The following is a 13,545-nucleotide window of genomic DNA, read 5'->3' as shown; positions in this document are numbered from 1 at the left end:
GCTCAGGCCATGTCAAATTGATTAGGCGCCATGCTTTACATGCATGCGATTTGTTTCCATACAATTTTTTCCCATCCTTATTTTGGATGAAACTTTAATTGCCTTCTACACGTGACCTTTTCTTGGCCAGCCTATGAATTTGTTTCCATGGAAAATACAGGGTGCTTCCATCAGGTTAGAATTTGTTTACTTCAGTGAGCCGAAATTTTTGCGTACACAACAACTCACGATCGCTTTGCTAATTTGTTTCCAATCAACACTGCTTTCAAAAGATTAGAATTTGCTTCCAAAGCAACTGGAGATTACTTACATCTGGTTGAAATTTGTGCTTCCGTCGTTCGCACTAAGTGCTTCCAGGACAACCAGCAATCACTTCGATCTAGTTAGAATTTGTGTATTTCAGTCGTCGGTAAAATATTGCTTCCACTGTAAACAGGGATTGCTTGGATCTATTTATAACTTTATAGTTTCAACAGATCATATAAATTGCTTCCATGGCCACAACAACCAGAATTGTTTACAAATGTACTCCCTCCGTTCCTAAATATTTGTCTTTCTAGAGATTTCAAATGGTCACCACATACGGATGTATATAGACATATTTTAGAGTGTAGATTCACTCATTTTGTTCCATATGTAGTCACCATTTGAAACCTCTAGAAAGACAAATATTTAGGAACGGAGGGAGTAGTTTGACAACAACAACATAGGAGTAGCTGTGTCGGTTAAATTGGAACTTTGCTTCCGAAGCAGTTGGTATTTGCATCCAATGAAATGATAATTTGCTTCCAAAGAATTTGGAACTTGCATCTATAAAAATGAATATTTGCTTCCATACAACAAAAATGAGGCATATGATCAGGATTTGGTCAAGGATATACGATTTGTTACTAAATCATTATGATACTATATTTTTATTATATCAGAGAATTTCTTCCATACAAACATATATTTGTTTCCATCAAAAGGGGAACATAGATAATTTTAAACTTCATGGGAACATGTTGCCACAACGGTCAAACATTTGTCTCGGTTAAGTAGATAATTTGTTGGTGATCATGAAGCACTGCACCATCTGCAGTTACATGAAGTGCAAGCAAAAATGCAAAGACCTTGTCTCTCGCACCATGGCCTGTGGAAAGACGTGCTGCATCTTACCACCTTCTTCCATGCTTCCTGCAATCCGATACATAATCATGCGACGGTGTGACCAAAAATCAATAAACAAATCCAAGAGTGACAAAGAAGATCTCTATATTACTTACTTAAAATAATGAAAATGTCCAAGTGGAAAAAACAACAATGCAAACTATAATCCTAGGATAGATAGGCTGTCACGACATGCAGAAGGGTAACACTTACCATGCGATGTTGTATCTCAGCATCACATGCCCGTCAAAAAAAAATGCACAAGTAGGTGACAAGGATGAAGCACATGTGAGCCTCAATTCATGCATTAGCTTGAATCTGGATTGCACGTATCGTTCATTCAACATGAATGAATGGATCGCTAGCCTTGTACGTACCCAAAACAGTGGAGCAGGGTTTGATCTTGGTGGAGTTCGCGGCGACGTGGGAGTTTACGAGTCCGTCCGTAAGCAAGTGGTTGGTCAGTCGCGCAGCTGCCGGATGAGATGACACACCGACGAGGTGGAACAGAGATCGTAGACGGGTGGGTCAGGAACTCGTGTTGGGGGAGAGAGCAAGGGCAGGGGCAGCGCCGGCATGGCGAGCTCGGCGATGTCTACGGGATGGGCAGGAGAGACGTGGAGAGTTAGTTCGGGCAATTAAATCAGGGCCGGGAGAGATTATAGGGACGGGCCAAAAAATTTAATCATACATCTCTCAGCCGTGAGATACAAAACAAATCAACGGCGTCTGATCAGTCTGACGAATACTTCTCCCCAGCCGTGAGTATGTAGGGAAGTGTTTCCCTTTTTTAAAATCTTGAATTCTATAACTAAATGCTTCACTTAATTTGGATTTTGACTTTTGCAATGAATGAGATCATTTACCTTTTTTGGCATTTGCTGCATGATGTAAAATCAGGATTTGAATAACCAGTTATAGCTTGGTTTGAGCAACATTGGTAGTTTTGTCGATTAGCACCACCCACACACGCAGAGTACTAATTAAGAAGCCAACTAATGTATATATATATATGGCCCCCTTGCTTCCCCTTCACATCCATGGAGATGGGAGGAGCAGGGGCGGAGATTGAGGTGGGTTGTGATGCCCGTGGCAGGGCGGTGGTGGTGGCGGAGATGGGGAAGAAGGGCTCAGCGTATGAAAATAAGGCCAAATGCGGTTTTTGCCCTTAGTCCGAACCACCTCACCTCAGAGGTTTTGCGCTTACTTTTCGAAATTGCCATTAGATTTGTCTCTAAGGTTGGCCGAGTGCTGTTTGGCCAATATTTTGAAATTTATAACAAATCCGTATGAACTCATAAAATGCAAATAAGATATCAAAATGTTATCTATATGTGCATGTCATTTTGCATTTACGAAAAAAGTATCGTTTAAACAACCCGAGGTTATTAATGTTGTTAACATTATTCAACATAAAAAGGTATAAAGAATATATTTTTCTTGAATAAAAATGATGTCCAAATATAGGTGATGTTTTGATATCTTAGAAATACAGTATTTGAATAGCGGCCTCCCTGGCCCCCAAAACTCCATTAGGCGTTTCCGGAGTAACTTGCCCATACGTACTCTGTTTTGGTAGAACGAGTAGCTTGCTCTGTTGCCAACCCAATCCCTTTGTATCTGTGGTGGCTGGTCCATACATGCCAGAAGCAAGCGTGGCCATGAATTGAGTATCTTTTTCTTTTTCTTCTTCTTCTTCTTTTGTTACTCAATAAATGAAGCAGTGTATTTCTTCTCCGTGTGAGAAGTCCTCGGACCATCTGGGCCAGAAATTTGATGACAAGAAAGCGGTGTGAGATGGAACACGTCTGTGGAGCAGCCGACAGCGACGTGGAGGAGGAAGAAGATGAACAGGACAGCCGTACAAATGACCGCTTCTTTTCTTTTCTTACCACTTCCAGCTACAGCTCCATCGTTTTACCGCTGGTTACTGCTACCTCCGTTCCGTGGTCATGGCGGCTTGCCTCTCCCCCACGCTCCCTCGCCAGACCATCCACCGCCGCCGCTGCTGGACCCCAAAGCCTCCCTCCTCCCCCTCCACGGCCACCTACAACCAGCGCCACCGCCGCCGAAACATCGGAACTAGCTCCGGCGCCATCTCCGCCCGCGCCTCCTCTGCGGCCGCAGTCGCCCAGGGCCTCGACGCCGACGACTTCCGCCACCCGCTCGACAAGCAGGTCCATCAGTTCCTAGCTTATATCCCTTTTCTTCTTTTCTGCCTGTGTTGTTTGGTTTGGTGTTCTTCTCATACAGATATAGGTATGCAAGCCCCTAATCATGTTCTTGTTTTTGCAGAACACTTTGCTGCTCAAAGCAATTCCAGGGCTCAATGATATAGGCAAGGCTTTGCTAGGTAGTCCAGTTCTCTGTTTTCCACCCATCATTTCATAACCCAAGATGATCTGCTTCCAGAAGCTAACACTATTTTGCTGATGCAGGGCCGGTTTCTGAGCAAGTTATGGTTCTTCAAAACATTGGATCATCGGTTCTCGTCTCTGAAAACCAGGTACCTCTGTCAGAACCGATCATATCTAAATCACCACGTTTTACTTTAATGCACCCGGACTGAACACATAACCTGTTGTTTGTCTCTCAGTTGCCTGAACTTCACCAGCTCATGACCGAAGCCGCAAAGATCCTCAACACGGAAGCGCCCGACTTGTACATACGGCAGAATCCTGTCCCTAACGCTTACACCTTAGCGATAAATGGGAAAAGGCCGTTCGTCGTCGTCCACACGAGCCTCGTGGAGCTGCTCACTAGAAAGGAATTGCAGGTAAGAAGAACCATCCAAATAGGCTGGTGAAACTAACACATAACTAGTACCGCTGAATGTATGCGAATTACTCATGTGGAGCTGTGTGTTTTGGTTAGGCTGTTTTGGCACATGAGCTGGGTCACCTCAAGTGCGATCATGGCGTCTGGCTTACCTTTGCCAACATACTAACAATGGGAGCACATACTGTCCCTGGTAGATCCTTATCTTTGTTCCACACAATCTCATGTACTTGTGAGGCTGTATCACTGTGTGTAATGCATCTGATGTAATTACATGTGTGCACTTTCTTCAGGTTTGGGTATGGTTGCTGGGTTCCTTGAAGAACAGCTGTTCAGGTGGCTGCGAGCCGCGGAGCTGACCTGCGACAGGGCGGCTCTTCTCGTAGTGCAAGACCCCAAGGTACCATTTTTTAGCAAACTAGTTCTTTTCTTCTTCTTCTTCTATAAGTTGATAAATAATCACTGATGCATGTAAACTGTTTTAGCAACATCCATCATCTAATCTGAGTCTGAATCTGATACGCCAATGTATACTTTACTGTCAAGAGGTTGTCATCTCGGTCCTGATGAAGCTCGCGGGAGGATGCCCGTCCCTGTCGGACCAGCTGAACGTGGACGCCTTCCTGGAGCAAGCCCGCTCCTACGACAAGGCTTCGTCGAACCCGGTCGGGTGGTACATCCGGTAAGTTTAATTCTGCATGAACCTGTGAACTTGTTAGGCTGCATGTTAACTGACATGGTGAGATTGTTGTGTTTTGCTTGTGTGTTGCAGGAACGCTCAGACGAGGGAGCTGTCGCACCCTTTGCCCGTGATGCGAGCCCGCGAGATGGACGAGTGGTCGCGGAGCCAGGAGTACAGGACCCTGTTGCAAAAAATGTTTCGGTAGCCAGTCAATCTGTATATGAAATGGGTTGAAATAGAAGCTAGCTTTGGAGTGGTGGTGGTGGTACAAAACGAAGGAAGCGGTAGGGTTGAGTAGAGTGTGTATATACATCAATACATGCAACTGAAAAGTAGATTGGGTGTAATTAAGTAAATGTTTTAAACCCTTGAATGACCATTCATGCGTTGCAGTCTATCCGCTCTTGTGAGTTGTAATACACAAAAGCCGTGCCTTATCTTATTTTGCAAGTTGTGCATTGTTGAATCCTGGTAGAATGTCAGGACTGAATCTGTGACCGGGTATTATCATTTTTACCATGGCTTGTTTGGGACTGAAAGGCTTTGTTTTTCTTGTCGTTGTTGTGTCTATGCCAAACACTGTGATGGTGCTTAATTAATTGTAGTGTCAAGTTAGTTTGGTTGGTTTAGGCCTTGATACAATCGTGCTAGGATAGCGACAGAGAACATCATAGGTCTAGAAGAAAAGAAAAAGGACTGAAAAAGAAAACAAAAGACAGTGACCAAGAAAAAGAACCCAAAACTATTAGGTTCCCCACATCCATCCATCCAGATCCAAGCTAAGAGTTAGGGGATAACGACGCGGTGCCAAACAGAACCAGGAGGGACTCAGCGGCGGCGGCGGCGAGATGTTTCTTCCTCTTGTTGCCTCCTCCTCTGCATCCACCGCCTCCACCAGCTTCTTCTCCGGCTCCGGCCGCTCCTTCCTCCCAGATGCTTGTGTTCACAGCAAGGCGGGATTGCGGTATGGATCGAGTCCCCTCCTCGTGCGCTCGTCGTCGGCCACTCCTCCGTCGCGTCATCGCTTCCGACGAGCACCCACCGGCGGCAGAACCGTCGTCGTTGCAGCTGCAGCTGCTGACAGCAGCTACTGCCTAACAGCAAAAGATATAGTGCGTGCCCCCTCCCTCCCTACCACTCTCTGTTCCTTCAGGGACGGCCTACCTAAGCTATCACCAAATTAACTGAACCCATTGTACCACGTATATAGCTGAGTTAATGGTGAATGTGTGTATGTTCGTCTGCCTCTGCGTGCAGCGTTGTGTGGTGATGGACATCGAGGGCACCACCACCCCCATCTCCTTCGTCGCCGACGTGCTCTTCCCCTACGCGCGCGCCAACGCCCGCGCCCACCTCGCCGCCACATACCACACCCAGCAGACCCGGGAAGATGTCGCCCTCCTCCGTGCACAAATCAACAAGGACCTCGCCGAGGGGGTCCCCGGCGCCGTCCCACTCCCACCGTCCAACGCCACCGACCAGGACAAGGTCATCGACGCCCTGGTGGCCAACGTGCAGGCCATGATCGACGCAGACCGGAAGCTCACGGCGCTCAAGCAGCTGCAGGGCCGCGTGTGGCGGCGCGGCTTCAAGAGCGGCGAGATCAAGGGGGAAGTCTACAACGACGTCGTCCAAGCTCTCGCGGAGTGGGACACGAAAGGCATCAAGAGCTACATCTACTCCAGCGGAAGCAGGGAGGCGCAGCGGCTCATCTTCGGCAACACCGCCGACCACGGCGACCTCCGGCGGTACCTCTCCGCCTTCTTCGACACCAACGTCGGGTACGCACGCAGTAGCAATGTACTCCCTCCGTCCCATAATGTAAGACGTTTTTTGACACTGCACTAGTGTCAAAGTGTCAAAAAAACGTCTTACATTATGGGACAGAGGGAGTAGATATCATCACTGTACATTCCATTTCATCTGCATTTGAACCCTGATGCCATGGATGCTGAGGTTGCAGAGGCAAGAAAGAGTCTCGCAGTTACTACGAGATCTGGCAGACCCTCGGCGTCGACAGCCCGTCCCAGATACTCTTCCTGACCGATGTCTACCAAGAAGCCACCGCTGCAAGGGATGCAGGTCAGCAGCAATCAAACTATTCACACCATCCCCTCCCTTGTTTAATTTCACTCTTTTATATAACTGACAGAACACAGCATTTTGTTCAAATAACTTCCACACCCAGTCTCAAAAGTAGCCAGTAATATATGTTTCAGACTAAGGATAAACAAGCAGCGCTTCATAAAATAAGCTGCGTCGTAGATCCGTAGTGCTTGCCTTTCACATACTCGCAGGCGGCTTGATTCATCTACTGGTTTTGCAGGCCTTAAGGTGCTGATATCGATCAGACCTGGAAACGCGCCGCTCCCTGAGGATCACGGCTTCCAGACCATCACGTCGTTTGCTCAGATCTCCACCTGAATGCCACGGCGAGCTTAGCCCTGCCATATGTGCACAACAATATGTTATTTACAAAGGGAACCATCTGGTCTCAAAGCTCCCTCCATTTATTGTGTATATGCTAGAGCAGCATAATATACGCTAACACCTCATTAAGTTATAACCACAAGAGTCGGCACAATTGTTTTAAGCCCTTGTGTAAAACAATGACTCGTTATCAGTAGGTTTCCTAAAAGCAGACACATGTGGGTATTTATCAAAACCTGTACTGAAATTCGTCCACGGAACATAAGGCATTGAGTGATTTTACAAGTGTCTAGTTCAACACCACGCATTAATAAGAGAGTGAGACGAACCTTGGTCTCGTTTTTGCATCTACTTCAACATAACATGGTATCCAGTCAAACGCCAAAACTGGCACATGTATTTCCTCAGCCCTGAATGACTGCCATTACAAATGTACAAAAAGGTAAAAAAAAAACACACACACATATTGTGGAAAAAGGGCAACTAATCAGCAGCACAAGAATTCACCATGTGGCAAAAACATGAGACAGCAATCCATGCTCCCTCACCTCAACCTTGCATTTCAACATCTGTGGATTCAATCTCCATACTGTTTGATTGAACAGCGGCTACCAGATCCTCAATTCTCAGAGGAGCATGCCTGGCAGCATACTGGAACAAAACCTGAACACACAAAATCGACAAGTTAGCTACATATGGTGGATACAAGAACATTGGTGGAATCAGTGCATGGTCATGTCGTCACTTACTTTGGAGTGGCTGTCAGCAAAAGTACGAGAACGGTTCAGCTTTCCCGCAAGTTGCAGCTGACCAATCTCCATCTTCCCATCCACAAGTTTCACACTTTCATCTCTTACACTGAAGCGGAGAAGGTTCCCTGGCCGCAGGTTTGACTGCACAAAAAGCACGATCACATGAGTATGTTTATGCTTAAAACATATTCAGAAGTGGGATACAGACAGGCGATCACTGTACAGGAAGGCATGTAAATGAGAGAGAGCATGTGACATCCAAAAATTCGATTTGTCAAACCTAAGTGCATCAGCACAGAATTAAGGAATGAGCATGGACATGAACCAGATATTACAATCATATAATCAGCTATAAGATGATGCTCTAAGCCTCTAAATGGTAGGCGATGTGGCGACACATTTGAAGAATTGAGGTTTATTTGCACCTAACAGGGAGGGAAACACCACGACTCAGATCCTGCATGCTAATTTACTTATATTTTGTTGAAATAAGCTGCATTTTAAAATCGACAAATCGTACCTTCTGGATAAATTCGTTGTCCAAGCTACCAAATGCAATTGGAGGATCATCAGAAGTAACTAGCTTTCCATCCTCTTGCAGCTCCAACACAACCTGATAGCACAGGACAAAGCAAGGTCGGTAAAACTATTAAGGGATGAAGTAAAGCGGTAGCAGGCACAAAACATACCAAAAAGTTTCATATTTTTAAGAAAAGAGTAATCTATAGTCGCTACAACATGAACAGAATAGTAGAGAGAAAAAAAACTTACATGTTGCTCAGTTGGAACTTGTCCCTCGCTATCCGTATCAATAAGGTATTGGCTGCAGGTATTGTCTTTCCATACTAATGTAAGGGGTGTGATTCCAGCTTGAAAATGTGCATGCCTGATAACAGAACAAAATCACCTAGATCGGTCAATTCAATGATGTAAATTGTAAAACGGAGTGAACATATTAATAAAGGTATGGAAACATAAGTTACTTGTTATAGAACAGCAAGCCATCTTTGACATAAGGTGTGCTTCCCGAATATGCTGCTTGAAGGCCTTCAAGCGTGGATTCATACATAGGGACAACACTGAATCTATAACGATGGTATGTCGATGGAGGATCACCAGCAGAAGTCTCTGTAAGCTTGGAGTTCACCCAAAAAAACCTGAACTCGGCAGTGCAATCATACAGCGAATAGCCTCGCCAACAAATCATATCAACGATGTAGTAGGTCTCATCAGGCTGCAGCACAGCACCACAAGATTAGAAACGGGCCGGAAAGCAAGCAAGTAAATTAATCCAGCAGCAAGTGACATCACATAAAAATTGTTTGCTTGGGTACCTCATGGAATATGCAGTCGAGGATAGAGTAGGAGCTTGCAGGGCCAGAGAGTCCTTTCTTGGACCCGTTGGGCAAGGCGGAGGGGAAGCGGTGAAGAATGGTTCCGTTACGGAGCCTGCTAATCGTGATGCCGTTCGACGACACGACCATGCATCGTTTGCCAGCAGGTCTGGCAGAAACATGCCTGCATATACAGAAAAAATGTTGAAAAATGTCAAATCCTTCTTCATCTGTAATTACTTGACTCGTCAGTGTAATGCCACTAGTGCTGTTTTGCAACAGTAGGCTAAAGTAAGGTGTAGTCAATTGTAAACTAGCTAGAAGAGCACAAAAATTGCTACAGTACGGTGAGGATGAACTAGCAAGGGCATGCGTATTGCTATCCATAATCAAAGAGTCATCTTTGGAGAGGACTAGAGCCGAATCGAATAAGTAGAATCGAGATGAGGGGGGAGATGGGGGATTACCAGTCGCGGGCGAGGCGGGGAGGGGCGTCGACCATCCACTCGGGGAGCATGATCTGGCGGGCGAACCAGCGGCGCTGGTCGGGGCCGCGGAGCTTGGCTGCGGCCGAGGCGACGTCGGCGACGGTGGGATCATGGCCGCGTTCGTCTCGGGCGTCGGGGGAGGGCGGGGGTTGGTCGGCGGCGGCGGGGGAGGAGGGTTGGGGAGACAGGAGGGAGTTGGCGAGGCTGCGCGCGCGCGCCTGGGCGTCGGCGCGGCGGGCGGACTGGGTCTGGAGGGCGGAGTCGCGGCGGCGCTGCTGGTCGGAGATGGCGGGGCGCTTGTAGGGGCGGCGGGGGTCGTGCTGCGGCGGCGCCATGGCTGACTTCGACGGAGGAGGCCGTCTTCGGGTTAAAAGGGGCTTTTTATGACGATGGTTTTTGATTGGGGGCCAGAGCCAGACCGAGGCGGGCTGGGTCATCCAATTTCACCTCTTTCTTTTCCCCCGAATTTGGAACCGGGACCGACACGGTCGGACACGGATTCCGACATCGAATCACTCCCTCCCTTTCACTTTACTCCGCGTATTATGTTTGTCTTGGGTCATAAAAAGTTTGGCAAAAATATATTTAGAAATATGGATATTTACAACGCCAACTTATTATAACGAGTTTATTGATATTGATTTGGTATTATGAATATTGATATTTTTTAAAATTCTGGTCGAAGTGGGAAACTTTGACGTGAGACAAACTTGATATGCGAACTACTCCCTACGTTCCAAATTACTCGTTGTGACCGCGGCGAGTAATTTGGAACGAAGGGAGTATGGATGTGTTTGGTTTGAGGGCCTTCCTCTCAGAGATAGCCCTTTTTTACAGCGGCCGCGACCCGTTTAGATCTGGGACGAGGAGGGATGGAGGGTCAGCTAGATGCTCTGAATATTTATCAAAAACAAGGATGTGGTGAGCCGCGAAAAAATGGCATGTGATAATCCCTAAGTGCAGGGAATCATCGTAGTAATTCCCAATGGTGGAAGTGATAAGTATGGAGTGTCGAACCCACAAGGAGCTAAAGGTATGATCAATATTCTCTCAAGTCCTATCTGCCACTGATACGACTCTACGTACATCGAGCGTTTGCTTCCAACTAGAAACGAGGAATAAAACTACGTTGTGGGTATGAAGAGGATAACTTTGCATGGTATCGGAGAGCTAAAACATAAAAGTAGTTGCTGTTATCATAAAGTTATAATATATTACTAAATATTATAAATAGCGAGTGTGGAATAATGATGGGTCGGTGTGCGGAATTATCCTAGGCAATTGTTAACAAGACCGGTAGTCGTCATTGCAATTTCATATGAGGGAGAGGCATAAGCTAGCATACTTTCTCTTCTTGGATCATATGCACTTATGATTGGAACTCTAGCAAGCATCCACAACTACTAAAGTTCATTAAGGTAAAACCCAACCATGGCATTAAAGCATCAAGACCCCTTTATCCCATACGCAACAACCCCCTTACTCGGGTTTATGCTTCTGTCACTCAAGCAACCCACTATAAGTGAATCATGAACGTATTTCAACACTCTACAACGGGAATCCCTCACTCTTGCGCAACACGGAGGGCACAATAGGACAGCACCAAAATAAAACATACAACTCGTACCAATCTAGATCATCAATCAACCCAAAGACAAAGGATATATACTCAAAACATCATAGGATGGCAACACATCATTGGATCATAATACGTGGCATAAAGCAGCATGTTCAAGTAGGGATTACAACGAGTTGCGGGAGAGTGGACCGCGTAAAAGAGATGAGGATGGTGATGTTGATGAAGACGATCACCGCGGCGATGATTCCCCTCCCGATGGCACTCCGGCGCCACCGAGAGAGAGAGGAGGAGAGGTTCTCCCCCTTGTGCTTCCTCCTCCATGGCCTCCCCCTAGATGCGGAGAGGTTCTCCCTCTGGTCATTGGCCTTCATGGCGATGATGGCCCCTCCGGGATCCTCCTCCATGGCCTCCGGTGATGATGGCCCCCTCCGGCAGGGTGCCAGAGAGGGCCTAGATTGATTTCTTGTGGCTACAGAGGCTTGCGGCGGCGGAACTTCCGATCTAGGTTAATTTCTGGAGGTTTGGGTATTTATTGGAGAGGTTGGCGTCGAGAACAAGTCAGGGGGCCCCACGGGTAGTCCACGAGGCACAGGGGCGCGCCCGGGGGGTGGGCATGCCCCCACCCTCATGGGGCCCACGGGACACCCCTCCGGTAGATTTTTGTTCCAGTATTTTCTATATTTTCCTGAAAAATTCTCCGTTGATTTTCAGCGCATCCCGAGAACTTTTATTTCTGCACAAAAACAACACCACGGTAGTTCTGCTGAAAATAGCGTCAGTCCGGGTTAGTTCTAATCAAATCATACCAAAATCATACAAAACAATAGTAAACATGGCATGAATACTTCATAAATTATCGATATGTTGGAGACCTGGCATGAATACTTCATAAACAATAGTCAGAGGAGTCGATGACCAGGGCCGGCCCTAAGCTAGGGTAATAAGGGAACCTACTCAGGACCCCTTATCTATAGGGACCAAATCTATGAGTCACTTCTTTTGATCTTAATCTTACTAAGAAGCTAGTTAGCAACAAGCTAGAGGCCGAGGTCAACCTAAGCAAAGGCGATCTAGAGCATCCAAATGAGCTAACCAATTACAAAGGTAGGAGGCAGAGGAGTGGTGGGGAGCAATGTCGCGGTGTGTTGAGAAGCAACGATATGGACCGGAGACAACACAGCCGAGAGGTGGGAGGCGACAATTTTGACCGCCGATGCGTGTGTTGATACCAACAAGTGTAGGGGGTTGTTTTTAGTCTTTTAAATAAGTAATACTCCCTTCATTCCCTTATACAAGGCCACTATGAAAAATACATTTCACATCTATACAATACAAGGTCACCAACAGTAATCGAGGGAAAATTTAGTGATGTTTCCTCGTACTAGCAACTTGCACTACAAAAAAAAGACACATCCGTGACATTTTGGCCGAACGAAAAAAATTTCTGTCATACTTATGACACTTCTATGGCGATAATTGTGACAAAACCCGGTATCATCATAGATGTGGTGGGGTCCTACTTTATGACAAAAAATCATGACAGAAAATGGGCTTTTCGTCCTGGGCGGGCCGGAGACGCAGCTGCATGACATTCTTTGGGCCGTCCATGACGGAAAAAACTGTGGTAGAAGCGAGGGCGAGGAAAATATCGGGGTGTTCCCGGTTACGTGGGTGGTCGGGGCCGAGCGATGCGCGTTTCTCTCGTACACGCACGCGCGTGGGTGCGAGGTGTTGGGCTCTAACTGAACCCGAGCGAGGAGTTGGGCTCTAACTGAACCCGAGCGATTGCACTGTAGGCTACGCGTTACTGAACCCGAGCGATCGATCGATGGCTGTTAACTGAACCCGATCGAGCGATTCCTTCGCTACTGCTGCTAACTAAAGCCGATCGATGCTGCCTCTGGATGAACAGTGAGCGTTGCTGGGGGGGGGGTTGGATGAACAGTTCCCAGTGGGGGTGGATGAACAGGACCCCGTGGTGTTGCCTCTGGATGAACAGGACCCCGATCGATCGAGCCGGTTGGGGCTGAATGAACAGGACCCCGTGGAGGGCAGGATGAACAGGACCACCCCGTGGAGGGCAGGATGAACAGTAGACGGTGGAGGGCTGGATGAACAGTAGCCCATGGAGGGGCGGTTGAACAGGAGCCCGTGGAGAGGGGTGGTTGAATAGTAGCCGGTGGAGTAGCGCGCGGTGGAGGCTGGATGAACAGGAGCCCGTGGATGAACAGTCGCAGGTGGAGGTTGGAGGAGGTTGACGGTGGATGAACAGTAGCCCTTGGAGGCTGGAGGGGGTCGATGGTGGAGATGAACAATATCCCATGGAGTCCCGTTTTGCGGTACGCCACACCCC

At 47.3% G+C, this 13,545-nt stretch overlaps 2 protein-coding genes across 3 annotated transcripts; one reads left to right on the top strand and one right to left on the bottom strand.

Annotated features, from left to right (window-relative positions):
* The first annotated feature begins 2,906 nt into the window (after positions 1-2,906).
* Positions 2,907-7,274, top strand: LOC123077223 (uncharacterized). Its single transcript, XM_044499451.1, has 12 exons — positions 2,907-3,326; positions 3,445-3,502; positions 3,588-3,655; positions 3,746-3,925; positions 4,024-4,120; positions 4,221-4,327; positions 4,476-4,609; positions 4,700-4,810; positions 5,003-5,015; positions 5,867-6,390; positions 6,573-6,691; positions 6,936-7,274. The coding sequence occupies exons 1-12, from the start codon at positions 3,102-3,104 to the stop codon at positions 7,031-7,033; spliced, it is 1,734 nt and encodes a 577-aa protein (XP_044355386.1). The 5' UTR covers positions 2,907-3,101; the 3' UTR covers positions 7,034-7,274.
* LOC123077222 (snurportin-1) lies at positions 6,516-10,028 on the bottom strand. Of its 2 annotated transcripts, none has more exons than XM_044499449.1 (9): positions 9,593-10,028; positions 9,126-9,309; positions 8,775-9,025; positions 8,563-8,677; positions 8,312-8,404; positions 7,789-7,932; positions 7,547-7,702; positions 7,369-7,457; positions 6,516-7,053 (listed from the first exon to the last, which is right to left on the bottom strand). In XM_044499449.1, the coding sequence occupies exons 1-7, from the start codon at positions 9,946-9,948 to the stop codon at positions 7,589-7,591; spliced, it is 1,257 nt and encodes a 418-aa protein (XP_044355384.1). In that variant the 5' UTR covers positions 9,949-10,028; the 3' UTR covers positions 6,516-7,053; positions 7,369-7,457; positions 7,547-7,588. The 2 variants fall into 2 exon arrangements, with proteins under 2 accessions (XP_044355384.1, XP_044355385.1); XM_044499450.1 differs by having other exon boundaries at positions 7,588-7,702.
* Between the last annotated feature and the right edge of the window lie 3,517 nt (positions 10,029-13,545).

The sequence above is a fragment of the Triticum aestivum genome, chromosome 3D, assembly GCF_018294505.1.
Source record: "Triticum aestivum cultivar Chinese Spring chromosome 3D, IWGSC CS RefSeq v2.1, whole genome shotgun sequence".
In the NCBI taxonomy this organism is placed as follows: domain Eukaryota; kingdom Viridiplantae; phylum Streptophyta; class Magnoliopsida; order Poales; family Poaceae; genus Triticum; species Triticum aestivum.
The sequence above is the reverse complement of the archived record's forward strand: the minus strand, read 5'-3'. Positions and strand labels throughout refer to the sequence as shown.